The sequence below is a fragment of the Pristis pectinata genome, chromosome 6 (assembly GCF_009764475.1).
Source record: "Pristis pectinata isolate sPriPec2 chromosome 6, sPriPec2.1.pri, whole genome shotgun sequence".
Lineage (NCBI taxonomy): Eukaryota > Metazoa > Chordata > Chondrichthyes > Rhinopristiformes > Pristidae > Pristis > Pristis pectinata.
In genome coordinates this window covers 108,835,539-108,856,564 of record NC_067410.1, presented here as the reverse complement: position 1 = coordinate 108,856,564, position 21,026 = coordinate 108,835,539, and the positions used below count along the sequence as shown (strand labels likewise).

The 21,026-nt window shown below is 42.9% G+C and overlaps 1 protein-coding gene across 2 annotated transcripts in view; it reads left to right on the top strand.

Moving 5' to 3' along the window:
- The first annotated feature begins 3,881 nt into the window (after positions 1-3,881).
- The window catches only part of skila (SKI-like proto-oncogene a), a 69,845-nt gene continuing 52,700 nt past the window's right edge, over positions 3,882-21,026 (top strand). Inside the window, exons 1-2 of one of the 2 annotated variants that reach the window (XM_052017653.1) lie at positions 3,882-4,231; positions 4,554-5,734. In XM_052017653.1, coding sequence (XP_051873613.1) covers positions 4,622-5,734 — 1,113 coding nt within the window. In that variant the 5' untranslated portion in view covers positions 3,882-4,231; positions 4,554-4,621. Of the gene's footprint in view, positions 5,735-21,026 lie in introns of both variants that reach the window. The other variant, XM_052017655.1, reaches the window with a different exon arrangement.

Sequence of the window (21,026 nt, the reverse complement as noted above, 5' to 3'; positions counted from 1 at the left end):
CCATTTGCTTCTTGAACCAACCTGCACAACCCTAATCATTAGAGTTTAGCAATGATAAGGTGGACTTATGACCTTACAATCTCCCTCGTTATGACCTTGCACCTTATTGTCTGCCTGCACTGCGCTTTCTCTGTAACTGTAACACTGTATTCTGCATTCTGTATTGTTTTACCTTGTACTACCTCAATGCACTGTGGTAATGAATTGATCAGTATGAACGGTATGCAAGACAAGTTTTTCACTGTACCTCGGTACATGTGACAATAATAAACCAATTTGCCAATTTACTTTGAGCACTTTGCACTAAAATGGACTTTGATTTTTCTAATTGTGTTCTTTCTTGTAAAAATTGTGTTTACGTTTTCCTTGTGAATGCTGCTTATACGATGTTATCTGATGCTATGTGCCTGTGATGCTGCTGCAAGTAAGCTTACTGTTGCACCTTTGCACACATGAACTTGTGCATATGACAATAAACTCCACTTTGACTTTGCAACGGTGGTTCCCAGGTTGTTGACACCGATATCCTTGATGGTCCCTCTTTTATATGGTGCCTTCTGACCCCCCAGAAGATTCGATGGCATAATCCTGCCCAGGACCCTCATGACTCTGAGGTCACTCATCCAAGGGTTGGGTCGACTAGACACATCTGCTCCATTGTTCCCATTTCCATTTTATTTAGTGACCCGGGCTTCCACTGAGGTTGAGAAACCTTTCACAATCAGCTTGGTGAAGTGAGGCTGCTGTCTAGTTGCATTTCCTCTTTGTACCAGCCTGGAGAGTTGATATAAAGGTGACTCCTTTCCCCAGTGTTCTCGTAAAGTTAACTTCCTTTCCCATCATGCACTAACATCTAGTTGTCTGTGGTTGTGTCTTTTTGTCTTTTTTTTTGCACTAAAGTTTTGTTTTTGCACAGTATTTTCTCCCTCTTTCTTCACCGTCATGTCTAATTTATATTTAATTTATATTCTGTGTGTTGTCTGTACCTACGTGCCTGTGATGCTTCTGCAGCAAATTTTTCATTGTACCCGTACCTCACTGTACTTGTTCACATGGCAATAACCTCGACTTGACTGGGAGACACATGAGACTGCAGATGCTGGAATCTGGAGCAACACACAAAACACTGGAGGAATTCAGCAAGTCAGACAGCGTCTAAGGAGGGAAATGGACAGTCGGCGTTTTGGTCCAGATCAAGGGTCCCGACCCGAAACGTTCACTGTCCATTTCCCTCTATAGATGCTGCCCGACCTGCTGAGTTACTTCAGCAGTTTGTCTGCTGCTTGACTTGAAAAGATTTAGCTGTTATCCTCATGGCTACACCTGGTGGTATGGACAGCCTACAAAGCAATGGACAGATATTATAAATTCTCTAGATAAAGTCTTCAAAATCCATTGGTAGAAAAGATAAACTTCTCTCAGGTCAACATTCCCAACGTCAAGGCTCTAACCATGCTCAAGTGACTCTGGTCTGATCTGATGTCTGATACCAGAGTCCTGAAACAAGCCCCACCACAGCAAGAAATTTCCAAGGGAAATCATCTGAAAATTCCACAAAACCTCCTTGGAAATGAATGCAACATCCCCAGTGACAGGTCACTGAACCGTGACCACTCAAAATGGAGAAGGAGCATCCAGTGGGTGTCATGTGGAGCCATAAGCTTGCCCCATCGAGCACCACATTGCTGCCCTGTGGATGAGTTTTCAACAATCTCCAAGCCCACAGAACTGGAGTGGAACCAAGTCATAGTTGGGTCACAAAGTCAAAGTTGGATTTATTGTCATATGCACATGTAAATGTATGCACAGGTGCAATGAAAAATTTGCAGCAGCATCACAGGCACACAGCATCAGATACACAACATTCTCAAGAAAAAACATAAACAAAATTATACAAGAAAGAACACAGTTAGAACAAAAGAACAAAGTCCAATGTAGTGCAAAGTGGTCATAATGTTGCTGTCCTGAGGTAGTGATTAGGGTTGTGCAGGTTGGTTCAAGACTGAATGGTTGGAGGGAATTTGCTGTTCTTGAACCTGGTGGTGTGGGACTTCAGGCTTCTGAACCTCCTGCCCGATGGTAGCTGCGAGAAGATGGCATGGCCCTGATGGTGGGGATCTTTGATGATGGGGATCTTTGATGATAGATGTCGCCTTCTAGAGGCAGTGCCTCCTGTAGATACTACCGATGATGGGGAAGGATATGCCCGTGATGTATTGGGCAGAGTCCACTACTCTCTGCAGCTTCTTATGTTCCTGTGCATTCAAATTGCCGTACCAGACCATGATGCAACCAGTCAGGACACTTTCAACAGTACATCTGTGGAAGCTTGTTTGGTGACATGCCGAACCTCCTTAACCTTTTAAGAAAGTAAAGACGCTGGCGCGCCTTCCTTGTGTTTGCATCTATGGTGTTGGGCCCAGGACAAGTCATCCGATATGTTAGCGCCCAGGAGGTTAAAGCTGCTGACCCTCTCCATTGCCAATCCCCAGATGTGGTCTGGCGATCAGCTCTTTAGTTTCACTGACGTTGAACGAGAGGTTGCGGTCATGGCACCGCTCAACCAGGTGGGGAGGGATGTGCCCGTGATGTACTGGGCAGAGTCCGCTGGTCTCTGCAGCTTCTTATGTTGCTGCGCAGTTGGTGCACATAACTTGCATGTAACACTTTGGCAATTTCTCAGACCCTGCTGTTGGAAGTGTCCTGACTGTGAGTCTGGGAAATTGCCAAAGTGTTACATGCAAATTATGTGCACCAAATCAGTCTTAATCATTGCCAGCGGGGTTGACCAGGGGAATTACCCCTGTTTGCCTTGGAAACCTCCTCTCCTGTTACAGGAACCTCCCGCAGCCATGCAGAGCAGGTCCCCTTTAACGGTCACGTGACCCGGCGGCGGGGTCTCCCCCCCCCCCCCCCTCACGCCGTGCGCGTCAGCGAGCCGGGACCCCGCGACGCCCTTTGCGTGCGACGTAGGCGTTTCGAGCGTGGGCGGGCGCTGACGTCGGCGCTTTCTGTGCGGCGGTGACATCAGCGGTGTCAATGGCCGCGGCTGAGGAGAAGGTGCGAGCGTGTGGCTGAGGGGAGGGGAACGGGGGGCGGGTGGGGGGGGGAGGAAAGCCGGCGCCATCCGAGGCTTTGTGCCCACGGCGAGGGGACGGTCTCCACAGCCCGCAGGCGGCGGCGACGACTGACGAAGGTTCCAGAAAGGAGGTTGGGGGGGGGGGGGACGCGGGTGGTGACAGACTCCCGGGGGCCGGCGGCAGCCGTGCGGAGGGGCGCATCATCCGGCTGTCGGACGTCAATCAGCAGGCTTCCCCCTCCCACCCCTACCCCCACCTTTCCCCCCTCCCACCCCTAACCTTCCCCCCCTCCCACCCCTAACCTTCCCCCCCTCCCACCCCTAACCTTCCCCCTCCACCTCTCCCACCTCCCTTCCCCCTCCAACCTCCCTTCCCCTCCACCTCCAACCTCCCCCTCCACCTCCCCTCCCCTCCACCTCCCCTCCACCTCCCCTCCCCTCCACCTCCCCTCCCCTCCCTCCACCTCCCTCCACCTCCCCTCCCCTCCCTCCACCTCCCTCCACCTCCCCTCCCCTCCCTCCACCTCCCCTCCACCTCCCCTCCCCTCCCTCCACCTCCCCTCCACTCCCCTCCACCTCCCCTCCACCTCCCCTCCTCTCTTCCCCTCCAACCCACCCCCTCCACCTCTCCCTCCTTCCCCCACCCTCTCCACCTCCCCCTCCTCCCTTCCCCCTCCAACCCACCCCATCCTCCCCACCCCCTCCACCTCCCCCTCCTCTTCCCCTCCAACCCACCCCCTTCCCCCACAAACCCACCCCCCCCAACCAACCCATCCCCCCCCCCAACCAACCCATCCCCCCCCCCCAACCCCAACCAACCCACTCCCTCCATTGGGAGCCAGAAGGGATTCCTGTTGGGAATACAAGCCCAGCATCAGCAGACAGCTGGAGGGATTGACCCTGCAAGGAAGAAGAAGGAGAAGATCACTCCCACTGCCTCCACCACCACCAACCACCCCCGGGTCCTCATCCAGTGTCAGCCGTCAGTGACCTGCAGCCAGAGCTGGTTGGGATGGAAACGTCTTAAAAGTCAGCCGTGCAAAAGAAAAAGGAGAAGGATCATTTAAATTCAGGAGAGGGACTGCTCGGCGTGCATTTGTCACATCCCACGTGAAATAAGTGCTTCGGATCCAAGTGCTTTCTGGTTAGAAGGTGTGTTTCCTTCTGTCTGGCCCCGGATCAAAATCAATGCTGAGAAATCTAATATAAGGACAGGTTGGTTCGCCACCTGCTGAGCAGATCGTGTTTGTGTGTCTGCATGTGTGTGTGGTCTTTGTACTAGTCCGTGTATCGGTGGTGGGATTGGATTAATACAACGAAGATATTTCAAGGTGGGAGCAGTCAAATCTGATCCTTTGGCTGAAGTAACATAGAAACTGTTGAGAAATTGTTCGCAGCCTTCAAGTCTTTGTCAATGATGTGTGACCACAATATGATGAAACACACGCAGATCATTGTCTGCTGATTCTTGCAGGAACGCGGCACTTAATATTGTGTCTGGAAATCTGAACAGCACATTGTCTGGCTGTTTTCCCAGTGAAGATGGCAAGTGTACAAGGAGCTTTGAGAGTGATGGATGGAATAACCTTGGGTGAAGTAATGGTGAAAAAAGAGCCCCTTTGTGATGCAGTAGGAGAGAGAAGCAACACAGGAAAGGAATTGAATGGTAGAATTACAAATGTGCCCAAAGCCCACGGGGTAAAGCAGGAATATGGACAAGCCCCGGGAGAGGAGGAGACAACATGTACAGATATGATTATGTCTAAAGCGTGCCTGCTGTCTGGAGTCCGTCCATTGGATCTTAACCCAGCCCTGAAACACACGTTGGCACAGTTCCATTTGAGCAGTCAGAGCTCTCTTGGTGGCCCAGCAGCATTTTCAGCACGTTGTTCCCAAGAATGTATGTCACCAGGAGTGCTTGTCCCCATGAGATCACCCCCTGCACTGCCAGGCCCACTGCTTATACCCTCGGACAGTTCAACTGAACTCACGCACACCTTACTGGAGAGGGAGACTATTTCGTGCTTCGTGGTCGGTGGAGAGAAGAGACTATGTTTGCCACAGGTCTTAAATTCAGTGCTTCGAGACTTCTCTCTACAACAGATCAACGCTGTCTGTGATGAATTGTACATTTATTGCTCAAGGTGTTCAGCAGAACAACTACAGATTCTCAAGGTCCTGGGTATCTTGCCTTTTAATGCTCCATCATGTGGACTTATAACCCAGACTGATGCTCAGAGGTTATGTAATGCCCTTGTTCATCCTGGTATCCTCCCCCCTGAAGCCAACAGACTCCCGGGAAAAGCGTGCCTTTCCCAGCTACAGAATGGTTCCAGCTTTGAGGTGGAGCATTGGTGTCTTGGGAAATGCCAAGGTTTATTTGTGCCACATTTTTACAATCACCCCGATGCTGCCTGTATTCAGTGTCTGGACTGCCACATGATGTTTTCTCCCCAGAAGTTTGTGTTGCATTCGCACAGGTTGCCAGATAAGAGAACCTGCCACTGGGGCTTTGATTCCGCCAAATGGCGCTGCTATGTGCAGCTGAGCCGTAAATATGCAGAAACAGCTGATGAAACATTTTTTAAACAATATCTTGAAGAAATGAAAGAGCGTTTCAACTTCAGTAACCAGCGAAAAAGGACGCTTGTGAAGGTATGTTCAAAATTTAAATTCGAGTTAAGCGAGAAAAGGTGTAAGTGCACTTATGTAGCGCCTTTCAGGATGTTTCCGAGCGCTGTATACCCAGTGAAGTATTTTTGCATTGTAGTCACTGGTCTGATATTGGAAATGTGGCAGCTAATTTAATAAGCAGAGCAAACTCCCACAAGCAGCAATATGATAATGGGCAGGAAAGCTCTTTTAATGATGTTGAGAGGAATGGCTAAGTATTGACCTGTTACAGAGAATTGTGGCATGGGATTATTTACGTTCACTGTGCGAGCAAACAGGGCCATGGTTTAACATTTCTTTGCCTGCAGCACCTTCTCTGCTGCAGTGGATATGAGCATAGATTCTTGTGGTCTAGGTTCTGGATGGGACTTGAACCCATAATGGTCTGGCTAAGGGGAATGAGTACAACTCACTGATCCCTATTGGATGCTTCATGTAAATAACTCGAGCAAGTACTTTCTGGTCCATGTTTATTGCTCAATCAACATACTAAAGGAGTTTATCTGGCCATGTTCCTCATTGCTGTTAATTGGATCTTCTTACACTGGCTGCCTTGTTTCCCTATTTTACAAATGTGACAATGCTCTATAAGTACCTAATTGCTTTACGATGATGTGAGGCTATGAAAGGCACTGTATCAATGCAAGTTCTTACCATTGTCTAAAATAACACATGTCTGTACCATTTGTAAACTGGCTGGTGCAGTGGATTTGACCTTGGCCTTTCATCTCAGAGAAATCCAGCCCAAGGTAACGTTATTCAAGTCTCTGCAAATTAATCAGCTGACTAAACCATCCTATGTCAAAAGTACTTTGGACTGTCTCAGTCAGTTTCTTTTAAGGATGAGTCTTCTCCATAAAGCTGTCACTAATCAGCAATCACACGACCACTTGTGGAGAATGATAAAAAGAACATCACACTTTCTTGGAATTGCAGCTGAGGCTTGTTAAGGAAAAGGGGGATATCTACTATCCATCTGCATGTGGCATTCCAGATCTAAGGTGACCTAGGAGAGCTTGACGCTAATAGTGGGTACTTGAAATGAGAAGAGTTCCATTCCTCATTGCAGATATTCATTTTGACAGAATCTAGAGAAGAGGTAGCAGAGGGATTATTACATATTTGTTGGAAAAAAACTTGGTATCTGAGGATTGCTGGATAGCTAATGTAATACCTATATTTAAGATGGCTAGAATGTGTCCAGGGAATTATAGATCAGTCATTTTAATATGAGTAATAGGAAATATAATGGAAATATAAGGAAAGAGGAACACTTAGAAACAAAAATCTCCTCTGTACACTTGTCATAAGGGAAATCCTGCTTTTCGTTTTGATTTTTGGAGATGGGAATGCAATCGAGTCAGTTGTACAGCACAGAAATGGACCCTTCAGCCCACCAAGTCTTTGCTATACTTTTTGCCCATCTACACTCATCCCATCTGCCTGCATTAGATCTGTACCTTCTTGCCTATTTACGTGCCTTCTTAAATATGCCCTAAACATAGAGACTGTATCTCACTCCACCACCTCCCCAGCAGTGTTCCATATATCAATCACTTTGTGTGCAAAAAAGATCTTTCCCCTCAAATCTCCTTTAAAACTACTTCCTCTCACTGTAAACCTACACCCTTTTGTTTCTGATACCTCTACCATGGGAAAAAGTTTCTGACTATCTACGCTATCTGTGCCTCTTCTGATTTTATGTACCTGTATCAGGTCACCCTTCAGCTTCCTTTGCTCCGGGGGGAAGCAAGCTCAGCCTATTCAATCTCTCCCCACAACTCAGGTCTTTCAATTCAGACAACATCTTGGTGAACTTCCTCTGCACTCTCTCCAGTGTAATCACATCCTTCCTGTAGCGCAGCGACCAGAACTGCCCACAGTACTCCAAGTACGGCCTAAACAGGCAATTTAACGTCCCAATTCTGTGCCTTGATCTATGAAGGTAAGTGTGCCTCATACCCCCTATCTACCTGTGCTTCCACTTTTGGGGAACCGTGGACTTGAACTCCAAGATCTCTCTGTTCATCAACATTCCTTTGAGCCCACCGTTTACTCTATATATTCTACCCCTACTTGACTGTCCAGAATGCATCAACAGAGGATCGACAAATGTAATCAGTAGATGTAATTTATCTATATTTTCAAAAAAACCTTCAATAATAGACCATTGAATATGGTCAGAAAATATGGAGTTGGGACAGGTAGAAGGGATTGGCAGCTGGCATCAGGACAGAAAGCCAATAAAGGTAGGATACTCACAGTGAAAGAAGGTGGGTGTAAGGGTCAATGCTGGGACAACTGCAGTTCACAATTTGTATTGATGAGTCAGACCCTGGAATTAAAGCACAATTTCTTAAAATATTGATGTTAACAATTGGGTGGTGGATCAGTGGATGGGGTGGGGGAGCGGAGGGGGTAGTTGATACTGAATAAGGGCTTACTTACAATGAGCGATTGTCGGCTCTTAGACTGTACTCACTGGAGTACAGAAGAATGAGAGGGGACGTCATAGGAACATTTCGAATGTTGAAAGGACTGCACAGAGTAGATGTGGCTAAGTTGTTTCCCTTGGTGGGTGAGTCCAGGACTAGAGGGCACAGTCTTAGAATTAGAGGGTACCCATTTAGAACGGAAATGAGAAATTTCTTTAGCCAGAGGGTCGTGCATTTATGGAATTTGTTGCCACATACAGTTGTGGGGGTGTTTAAGGAGGAGATTGATAGGTATCTAATTAGTCAAGGTATCAAGGGATATGGGGAGAAGGCCGGGAATGGGGGCTAGATGGGAGAATAGTTTAGCTCATGGTGAGGTAGCGGAGCAGACTCGATGGGCCGAATGGCCTACTTCTGCTCCTTTGTCTTGTGATCTTGTGAATTAGGAGCAGGAGTAGGCTTGGCCCCTTGACTGCGATAAATCACAGACGTTCATAAATGCAGAATAAGCAAATAATTGTAAATAAAGTTCAGCACAAGTAAGGTAGTACGTTCTGGTAGGAAGAATGGAGGATGCAAGTTTAGATGGGACAGAGAAACAAAGGAATATTTGGAGCACAAATCAGTTGCTTAAGTCTGTGTCGCTGGTTGGCAAGACTGTGGATGGAAGGAAAAAAACACACCAAGCATTAGTTTATATGAATACAGTTGAAGAGTAAGGAGGTCCTGCTAAACCTGTATTGCAGTTAAGCATTGCATGCAGTTCTGGCTACCATATTTCTAAAAGGGATATTTAGGCACAGAGAGGGTGCAGGGTGGGCTTATAAAGATAATAGCAGAAATGCAAGGGTATACTTATCGGGAAAAGGATGAAAAGAATGGATCTCTTCTCAAGAATAAAGAAAGCTGAGGGGTGCCCTAATGGAGGTCTTTAAAATTATGAAAGGATTTGATAAAGAACGTGCAGATAGAATGTTTCATTGTGGAGAAGAGGATAATTATAGACTATTAAGATAGTCCTCAAGGAATCTGATAGAGAATTCAGAAGAAACTCCTTTCCCAAAGAGCAGTGGGAATGTGAAACTTGCTATCCATTTAAGGGGAGACTGGAGAAGAGTATGAAAGAGAAGGGAATCTATCATGAAGGACGTAACAGGGTCATAGAGTTTATACAGCATTAAAACGAGCCCTTTTGGCCCTACCGGTCCATGCCAACCAAGTTGTCTACCTATGGTAGTCCAATTTGCCTGTGTTAGGCCCATACCCCTTTAAACATTTCCTGTCCATGTACCTGTCTAAATATCTTTTAAATGTTGTAATTGTACCCACTTCTATAGCTTCCTCTGGTAGCTTGTTCCATGTACCCCCACCCTCTGTGTGAAAAATTTGCCCCTCAGGTCCCTTTTAAATCTTTCCCCTTTCACCTTAAATCTATGCCCTCCAGCTTTAGACTCCCCTACTCTGGGGAAAAAGACCGTGAACATTCACTTTATTTATTCCTATATAACAGAACCTTGTGAAGAATAATACAATTGAGCAGAGTGAACATTGATTTATGCAAAGAATATAGTGTTCGACTAATCTTAAATTCCATTGCGGATGTGACTAGTAAAGTTGATAAGGTGAAATGGGTGTGGTATAGCTTTTCATAAGGCTTTTAATATTGTTCCACACTGGAGGTGGGTTAACAATGTTAGAGCACATGATATGGGGGTAATATACTTCCATAGAAAATTGGTTATTGGACAGAAAGCAAAGTGTGGGAATAAACTGATCCTTCTTCGGTTGACTGACTGTGACCAGTGGGGTACCACAGAGATCAGTGCTTGTGACCCAGGTATTCACAATCTATATCAATGATTTGGCCGAGGGGACCAAATGCCATATTTTCAAGTTTGTTGATGATACAAAACTAGACAGGATTGTGAGAATGGAAATTTAAAGAGGCTTTGGGAGTATGGACAAGTTGAATGAGTTTGTGAGAATACGGCAGATTTAATATGATATGGAAGAATGTGAGGTCATCCATTTTGAAGAACATTACAGAAAAGCAGAGTGTTTGTTGAAAGGTAAGAGATTGTGAAATGTTGATATTCAAAGAGATTTAGGTGTCCTTGTATACAAGTCACTGAAAGCTAATGTATAGGAAGAGGAGGGGATTAGGAAGGCAAATGGTATGTTGAGCTTTGTAATATGAGAGTTTAGTAGTAGTAAGGAGATTATAGTAGTAAGGAAGTCGTACTGCAGTTGTATAGGGTCTTGATGAGAATGCACCTAGAGTTTTGTTTAGAGTTTTGGTCTCCATAACTAAGAAGGGATGTACTTGCCATAAAAGGAGTACAGAAAGCCTCACTAGACTGGTTCCAGGGATGGCAGGTGTGCCATACGAGGACAGGTTGAGGAGATTGGGACTGTATTCTCTGGAGTTTAGAAAAATCAGGTGAAATCTTATTGAAATGTACAAAACTTTTCAAGGTGCCAGATGACTGAAGGATGGTGATTGTGGTAACTTTGTTCAAGAAGGGCAGCATGGATAATGTCAGTGGTAGGAAATTATTGAAAAATGTGATAGACAGGATTAATTGGCACTTGGAGAGGCAGGGATAGTCAGCATGGTTTTAAGGAAAGGTCCTGTATGTTTAAGTTGACTGAATTTTTTGACTGTGTTTATGAAGTAGGCTTCTTGGAACTTGATAGGGCCTTACATAAGGTCCCATGTAGAAAATAGGTATGAAAGGTAGGACCCCAGGGGATCCAAGGTAAATTGGCAAATTGCATCTGAAATTGGCTTGGTGGTACCAGAAAGTGATGGTTGAAGATTGTTTTTTTGCAATTGGAAGCCTGTGAACTGCAGGGACCGATACTGGGAATCTTGCTCTTTGTTATATACAGTAATGATCTGGATATGAATGTAGGAAGTATGACTAGTAAGTTGGCAGATGACGCAAAGATTAGCGCTAGTGTTGATAGCGAGGAGGGTGATCGTTGGTACAGAATGATATTGATGTGTTAGAAAGATGGGTAGTGGCAGATCGTATTCAATCTGGAAAAATGAGAAATGATCTTTGGGAGGACTAATAAGGCTAGGATGTACACAATGAATGGTAAGATGTTAGGAAGTACTGAGGAACAGAGGACCTTGGTGTACATGTCCATGGCTCCCTGAAGGCACTAGCACAGCGAGATAAGATGATTAAGAAAGCATATGGGGTACTTGCTTTCATTATCAAAGCATACTATATAAAAGTAGGGAGGTTATCGTACAATTGTACATATCATTAATTAGGCCACAGTTGGAGTACTGTGTACTAATCTGGTTGCCGCACTATAGGCAGGATATGATTGCATGCTAGAGGATGCAGTGGAGATTCACTCGGATGCTGCCTGAGAGGGAGGGTTTTGGTTACGAGGAGAGACTGGACAGGTTGTTTTCTTTAGCATGGAGAAGGCCAAGGAGGGATCTGATTGAGATACAGATAATTATGGGTGGTGTACATAGTGATAAAGTCTTCTCCATAACAGAGGTGTCTATAGGAAGAGGGTATAGACTTAAGATAGAGGATATAAGATTTAGAGGGGATTTGAGAAAGTTTTTTTTTACCCAGAGGTTGGTTGAAATCTAGAACACTGCCTGAGAAGGTGGTAGAGGCAGGCACCCTCAAAACATTTAGGAAGTATTTGGATGAGCACCTGATATACCATGGCGTAGAGGCTACAGTGGTGAAAAATGGTATTAGAATCAATAGGTACTGGTTGACACATCTGGTGGGCTAAAGGGCCTATTTCCATGCTAGGTGTTACTATGGCTTGACAGACTAGGTGTTAGGAGAATGTTTCCCCTGACTGAGGAGTCTAGGACTGGGAGACAGTTTAAGAATAAAGGGAAAGCTGTTAGGACTGAAGTGATGAAACATTCTTCGCTCAAGGGCTGTGAAGCTTTGGAGGGCAGTAGAGGTTCAGTCATTGTTTTATTCAAAATAGTGATCAATGGATTTCTGTATCTTAAAGGAATCAGTATAAAGATAAGCCACGATGAATGTTGAAACAGGCTCAAAGAACTGGATGGCCTGTTTCTGCTTCTGTTGCTCATGTTCTTCTGGAATAGAGGGGTATGCGTAGATTTAGATGAGGAAAGACAGGAAGAGGCTGGAGTGGAGTGTAAATGGTGGCTTGGGCTGGTTGGACTGAGGTTCTTTTTGTGCTGCACATGCCACGTAATCCAATGAATGCAATCCAGTGCAACTAGGATTAGGGAGAGACCCATGGTTTGGAATAGTATAAAATGGGATAGGGCAGTTCATTTAGTAAGATGCATAAAGAATGCACTTAATTGCCAGTATAAGAATGGTGACTTATTCTCACCATCATTTATGCCTCATTCAATATTGCTATAATAAATTACATGGCCAGTATTGACTGCCATGTTTACTATATTGTACCAATAGCTGACTTAATTGACTGTAAACCACTTTGGAATGTACTGAAAGGGATATTAAAGGCACTGTAGAAGTCTTTTCTATAATGAGGTTGCAATTCACAGGTGTGCTTGACATTGAACAATATACAATATTTTGTAAACAATATGCCTTGACTCCAATGGGCTGGGGAGTAAATTATGGCTACACAGATTTATTGACCCCTGATGCCAATTAAAGGACAACTCTATGAAAGAAACATCTTTTCATGTGTCAGGTCTTCAACTAATCCCATTGGTACCCTGAATATTTAGAATTACTTGGAGAGAATTGTGTCCAGCAAGACATGGGTCATTTTACTCAAAATGGTCCTTGCTGGTACTTTTTTTTTGCTCAGTTTGGGCCTTTTTGCACTTTGCTTCATCCAATTGTGTCAGCATAGCTTTTGCTTGGTCTTCTAAACTCTGGACCATGTAGGCCCATTTCAATGCTGTTTATTCTTGAAGGAGAGTCTGCTCCTCTTTGCAGTCAATCTACTGAACCTTCATTATAGCCTCTCCAAACAATACCTTTCTTCTATTAAGGAGATCAAATGGTACACAGTACTTCTTCAGCTGCTGTTTTGTCAAAGCCTTGAGGTACAAGTGTTTCCACATATTTCATGATTAGCATTATTGTCTGTATAAACTTGGCTTCTAAAAGAAAGTTTCAAAACTGTATCAGGATCAATTATCAGTGAGATCATTATTAAGGTCAAAGGATCATGAAGATGGACTGGTATAATTTTTTAAAGCTTCTGATTGAATGGTTCTTCGATTACTTCCTCTGTTCAGAATGGTTGAACAACTGATGTGTTTTATTTTGTGAATGGGACATTTTTGTGAAGACTAAGCTAATTTGAAATGTTTCTTGCAGTTGTTTACAATGCTATTCCCTCGATTTCTTAGAAGTCCTAGATCATGGTGACATTGATGCACTCTTCATTTAGGTTTTAGTACAGTGCTTATTTGTTTCTGAAGCTGAGGATAGGGTTGCAGCTAACTTTCATTTGCAGTATATAATTGAATGAGAGCTCAACTACAAAAGAATATTGGATCTTTTGACAGGCAACACACTCTTAAATGGCAGTGGTAATTGGCAAAATTCACACAACACTTACAAAACTGCTTGATTTTCTCCAGTATTAGCTAGGATTTTGCTTTTGTACTGTAGTGTTAGTCCATTTCCTTTTGTGTAATCCATGTAGTAGAAGTTGACTTAAGAGTTTCTAGTAATATTTTTGCTCTAGATCTAGTAATGCCTGAGAATGGTTCTGTTCATACCACCAGTATAATTAAATTGACTATCACGCTGCAAAGCCAATTCTTGAACTACTAATTGCTTAGTCTGTTTATTGTTCTGTGTGTTTCAAGTTTTAACTTACCAACACGGGAGGCCATTTGGCCCATCAGGTTTATGGCAGCTGTCAATTGAGTCATTCCATCAATCTCATTCCCTTGTAGCTCTGCAATGTTCTCTCTCTCTCATGTCCATGAACTCTTTTTTTTGCCACTTAAGGAGTAGTTACCATAGCCAGTTCACCTACCAGCATGTCTTTGGGAAGTTGGAAGGAACTAGACTTTACAGGTAAATTTGAGACCTGTGTTGGTGACTGCATAATATCTTAGTCACATTGAAGAGTCTGGATACAATAGATAACATAACCTTAATAAGAACATAGCAAGAAAGAGAAGCAGGAATAGACCATTGACCCCTTCTGCTTGCTATACAATTCAACAAGATCATGGCTGATCTTTTACCTCTGTATCACTTTCTCATTCAATCTCATATAACTTGATTACCTTAATATCTAAATAAAGATCCATAATTTGTCTCAAATAAGTGATTGAGCCTCCACAGCCCTGTTCGGTAGAGAATACCAAAGATTCACCTCTGTGTGGGTGAAGAACTTTTTCATTTCAGTCCTGAATGATCATCCCCTTATTCTGAGACTCTGATCCCTGAGGAAGTCAGCCAGAGGAAATGTCAACTCTACATCTACCCTGTCAGGCCCCTTAAGTATTTTTGGATGTTTCAATGAGATTGCATCCCAGTCTTCTAAACTCGAGAGTAAAACATCCCACACATAAACTCACTCTGCTTAATCTTGTTCCAATCCTGCCATCCCTGGAATTAATTTGGTGAATCTTTGTGTTCTCCCTTTATCATAAGCATATCCTTCCATGGGTAGGGATACCAGTCCTGCACACACAATTCCAGATGTAGCCTCATCAGGACCTTATAACATTGGAGCAAAATGTTCTCAAATCCTCTTGCAATAAAAGCCGGCATTCTGGATGTTTCCATAGTTTCCATAGAAACAATGCAGCACAATGCAGGCCCTTCGGCCTACAATGTTGTGCTGACCTTCAAACCACTCCTAAGACTATCTAACCCCTTCCTCCCACATATCCCTCTATCTTAAATTCCTCCGTATGCTTATCTAACAATTTCTTGAACTTGACCAACGTATCAGCCTCCACCACTACCCCAGGCAGTGCATTTCATGCACCAACCACTCTCTGAGTGAAAAACCTCCCTCTGATGTCTCCCTTGAACTTCCCACCCATTACCTTAAAGTCATGCCCTCTTGTATTGAGCATTGGTGCCCTGGGAAAGAGGTGCTGGCTGTCCACTCTATCTATTCCTCTTAATATTTTGTACACCTCTGTCATGTCTCCCCTCATCCTCCTCCTCCAATGAGTAAAGCCCTAGCTCCTTTAGTCTCTCCTCATAATGCATACTCTCTAATCCAGGCAGCATCCTGGTAAATCTCCTCTGCACCCTTTCCAACGCCTCCACATCCTTCCTATAATGAGGCGACCAGAACTGGACACAGTACTCTAAGTGATGTATTTCTTCCCAGCTGCTTGCTATAACCCTGTATGTTAATTTTTAGTGATTCCTGTACAAAGGCAGCCAGGTCCTTCTGAACAGCAACACCATTCAATCTTGCACCATTAAAAAAAAATTCTCTATCTGCCCATCACCCACACACTCCTCCCACTGGTTTCCATCCCCACCTGCCTCCGTTTGTTCCATGCTCCACCGTCCTCTCTCATCAGATTCCATCTTCTTCAGCCCTTTGTCACTTCCATCTATCACTCCCAGTTTCCGACATCATTCCCATTCTCCTCCTTCCCTCATCTCCCTATCACCCCCCTCACCTCAATCCAACTGCCAGCTCTTGCTCCACCCCTTCCTTCTATCTTTTTATACTAGCTATTACCCCTCTTTCTCTTCGGTCCAGATGAAGGGTTTCAACCCAAAACATCGACTGTCCACTTCCCTCCATAGATGCTGCCTGACCTGCTGAGTTCCTCCAGCACTTTTGTGTGTTGCTCCATTAAAAGAAATACTTTGCCTTTCTAATTTTTTTCTAGCAAGCTGGATGACCTCACATTTTTCTACATTATATTCCACCTGCCATGTTCTTGCTCAATCATCTCATGTGTCTTTAGTCCCCATGAGGGCTCTCTGCCTCCTCTTCACAGTCCACACTGCCACCTAGCTTTGTATCAGCAAACTTGGATATCTTGCACCTGATCCCTTCATCAAAATCAATGATATAGGTTGTGAGTAGCATGGGGGCCCCCAGAAGTGATTCCTGAGGTACCCCACTGACCACTTCCTATGTGGACTGACCTGTTTATTCCCACTGTTTCCTCAATCCATGCCATTGTCCCTAATACTGTGTACTCTAATAATGTTGTGTGGCATCATTTCAGAGGCCTTCTGAAGTTCATATACATCACCAACTGGTTCATTCATCTTTTCTGCCTGTTATAATTCAAACATGAATTGTCAAGCTTGATCTCCCTATCATAAATCCTCTGCCTGATCATACTTATTTTTGTCTCCACATCCTTAATAATAGATTCCAGCAATTTCCCTGCCACTGAGGTTGACTAACTGGACTGTCATTCCCAATTTTCTCTCTCTCTCCTTTCTTAAGCAGTCGGGTTACATTTGGATCATTAGTGCAAAAACAGAAATGTAGCTTAACAGTTTTATTGACTGTTTTTCTCAGTATTTCGAGCTTAAAGTAGTGTACTTTCATTACCCTTTAACTATTTCTTAATTGCTGACCTCTGCACAGGGCATTGTTTTGAGTTGTCTGCTTTTGCCTAATGTCCTAAGTTGTCTGGACAGAAAGGCACTTCAATAATCATTGCAGTTTCAGTGAATTTCTTGACCCTGCTTCGTAAAGTTACGTCTCACTGGTAATTGTTAAAGGAATTGATTTATCACTGACAAATGGAAGGATGGTTAATATTTTTAGAAGTGTTTTACAAACTGTGCAGTACAATTTATGAAAAATAATTTATTTAACTGTTTTTATTGCTTTAAATTTTGCCAGAATTTCTTTATAAGTCACAGTGAGTGTAAGTTTTTTATAATGACATTTGAATATGTTCATGCATTAGCACATGTCAAAATTACCGTTGATCTGTAGGCTAAGACTATTTAGCAGTGGACTAATACTAGTATGTGATGACTGGTTCCCCTAAGCTCTGAACTGAGATAATGCTCATAGCATAATACAATTTATGCTGCTTTTGCTGTGTTACTGTAGAGCTTTGTCTCTGATGAACTGGAGCTTGACAGCTTTTAGTTATACTAGTGAAATGTGCTGATTTAAAGGCTTGTTTTGCATTCATTTATAACAGGGAAGTAGAAAATATTATTTTGGCATTAGTAACCTCTTACTGGACATATCCATTAACTGTATTCAATTTGGTGATTCAAGCTTTCTGTTTTGAGATCTGTTCTGATTTAGAATATTTGATTCTGTTGAGTTTGGTATTCTACTGAAAACAATTAAGTGATTTTCTGATGCATTGCTAATACAAAGCTTGAAACAATGCTTTGTGAAACGCAATGTCTTGTCTTGATTTTTGTGCCTGCAACAGTTTCCATATATTATTTTGAAGATAACCCCATAGTAGAGGTGTCTAAAATTGCAGGGCCTAGGTTTAGGGTAAGGGGTAAGAGGTTTAGAAGGGATCTGAGGAGGAATTTTTGTCATCCAGTGGGTGGTTGGAATCTGGAGTGTACTGCGCAAGGATGTGTTGGAGGGAGGTACACTCACAACATTTAAGAAGTGTATAGACAAGCACTTGAATCGCCAAGGCATAGAAACCTAAGGATCAAGTGCTGGTACATAAGATTAGTGTAAATGGGTACTTGATGGGTAGCGTGGACATGTTTCTGTGCTGTATGACACTGACTCTATGGTTGGTGACTCAGCAACAATATAAAGACTGACAGCTTTACAACTTAAAAGCACCAGTTGCAGAACAGTTTTTGCTCAGTAGTGACAAACTCAGTGGTGTTCATTGGCCTTTGAGATATCTCTATTGGAACAAATTCAATGCTTAGTGGCCATCCATCGCTGCACATTTGCGGACATTGTGTGCCTAATACTTGCTGTATGGGCAAACAGTCTCAGCCAGATTGAGGCTGAAGCTGGTTACATAGAGGCTACAGTATGACGAAAATTCCTGATCAACATAATGAAAGCACTTTGGGACCTAGGTGTTTATAAAACAGTTGGAAGTAGTGGACAGAAAGTGAGATATTGAAGAAGCTATTTTTGGAAGAGTACATCTGGAATTGAAAGTTGCAAAAGTAAAAAGAACTCAAATGAAATTTGATAATGTTGGAAATAGCAGGTCAGGCAGCATCTATGGAGGGAGAAACACTTAACATTTCAGATTGATGACTCTACATCAAATCAAGAATTCTTAAGTTCAACTAGATTGGTTGAGTGACATCGGGGTGCCCCAGGGAGGTTCAGTGGGCCCTTGTTTAGAAGCTGAAGATACTGTAATTTTCTTTTTAAAGGTGCTGTAAAGGTGTAAAAATGTTCTTGTGGTTGACAGTGCAAAAGAAGAACAGGAAGCACAAGTGTCAGTAAGTAATCTCTGTGGGCCTGATGTGTAACCAGCGGTTAAGGCTGTGACAACCACAAATTTTTTTTTGCGTGGAAATAAGTGAGAAGGAATGACTCAATATTGTCCTTTACCACCTACCTGAAATCCGGTCTCTTCATCCTGCCCCACAGATACGGGTTCTGCTGACATCACTGGCATTTCCAGCTCTTAATAGAGCATTGTATTAGCATTTCCCCTCCCCCACGATGATTCCTGTCTGATTGAGGAAAGATTGTCAGTCATGTGAGAGATGAGCAATTCAGTTCAATGTATGATACTATTCATTTAGGCTTTTCTCAAATCAGCTTTACCATGGCTTTGTTTTTAATTAAAAATTCTTTAACCACAATTAAATTGAAATTGATTAATTGTTTAATTTTATTTTAAATTTTAATGATATAATTGCTCCTCTTTCCATCATGTATTATTCAAAATGCTGCAATATTTCTCTTGAAATTTTCCCGTTCTGGTAACAGCCATGATTTTAAATTGCTGCATACACAATTATAAAAATGCTTACATAATGGCATCTCATCACAAGTACTGTATCTTCTCACTAGTGACTGTGATTTGCCATCCTCATCCTTTGATCAGTCTTCTAGGGGAGGATATTAAAATTGTATGAAAAGAGGAAATCAGATAGAAATCTAATTCTATCCTGGGGAGAACTCTAATTATATCCTGGGGGAACCCATTCAAAATTTATAGCAGTTTGAACCCCTGTCGTTATCCCTTATACTAAGTGTGTAGGATATGACTAGTTAATTCTGTACCTATCACAGTGTCATACAATGGTATGATTTGTTTTGCTTTTGCAATTTGTCATGCAGAGTTGGAACAGAGCTGATCATGGGCATGCAAAATTGTACAGCTGCTCTGACGCCTCAAGCATTTGCAAATCTACTACGTGTATAGAAGACCACACAGTTTATATTTACAAGAAAGGGTAGCTGAAAATATTTTTGAACCTGGCTCTATTTAAGTATTTATGCATAGTATTTGTAATTCTTTTAATCTTTGTGTTTCTCTTGGGATATGCTATCCCTGGATGAGAAAGCATAACGATTCCTGGTACAAACAGGAATGCAAGTGCTTCATCGGGTAGACCTCCCTCGTTCTCTCCCAAATCTTCTTTCTGGGGAATAGATTATATTCTGTTCTTTCATCTAAAACATGCCAGTGTTTAAGGTGTCTATAAGTGGGATCTGAGAGCATGACCCTGTACTGAATAATGGAATAGTGCATTAATGCAACAGCACTGTGTGGACCGTGTCAACCTGAGCTCCGTTTCTAATTTTCTAAGGTCTTAAGACTTTATAAAGTGTAATCATGGAAATGATAAATTATAGAAAACTTGCTCAATTGTGGCATCATAAAAGAATCCAAATTTGGATCAAACTGGAAAATGCTTTAAAAGGTTACTCGGCACTTGATCAGTCATGTAGATTTAAGAGGACTCTTATAATAGGGAATGCTTTCCACACAGGGTAGGGCAAACTGGGACGTTCTTGCCCAAACACCTGGTGAGGTCAAATGAAAATTTCAATATGATACTAGTAAATTTTGGTCAGATAAGGAACTAACTAATAAGATACAGATCAGTCAGCCTAATTAAATGGCAAAACCGGTTTAGGTGACTGAATGACCTACCGCTGCACCTAAATTCCTGTGATCTTCCTTCCTGTAATTACTTATGCTGGAGGTTGTACTAGTTTGATGACATCATGGAATATAGCCGATGAGAAAATTGAAGCTTTTGAAAAAAAGACTCAAAGCAAAACTCTTTTAAGCTTATAGTTTCCTCTATTAAATGGGAAATGTTCACTAAAAAATAATACCCCCGTCTTTCGTTTCCCTTCGAAGTTTATTAATGATATAAAACTAGGTGGGAGGAGAATGTGAAGAGGCTTCAGGTAGTATAGAGAAGCTAATTGAGTGGTTGAGAACATGGTAGATGGAATATAATGCAGAAAAATATGTTTTCATCTGTGTTGCACAAAACAGAAAAGCAGAGTTTTAAAACAGTGAGAGATTGGGAAATGTTGATGTGCAAAGGTATCTAGGTGTCTGTATACAAGTCATTGAAGGTTAATATGTAGATGCAGGGAACATTTAGGAAGGCAAATGATGTGTTGTCCTTTGTTACGAGAGGATATGAATATAGGACTAAAGGTATCTTACTGCAATTAAATAAAGCCTTAGAAAGATTGTAACAGGAGTATTGTTTTGGTCACTTTACTGAAACAAAAATATCCTTGGCATAGGTGGAGTGCAGAAAGATTAATGAGGCAGGTTCCTGGGATGGTGGGTTTGCTTTATAAGTAAAAACTTTTAAATTCCACAGGCAGCCTTTGACATATTGTGTCAGAAACCAAGTTGCCAGCCATCAATTTGACTTTACTGATCTGTACAGCTCAGCCTCATGTTCTTCAGGTTGCTAGACGTTAAT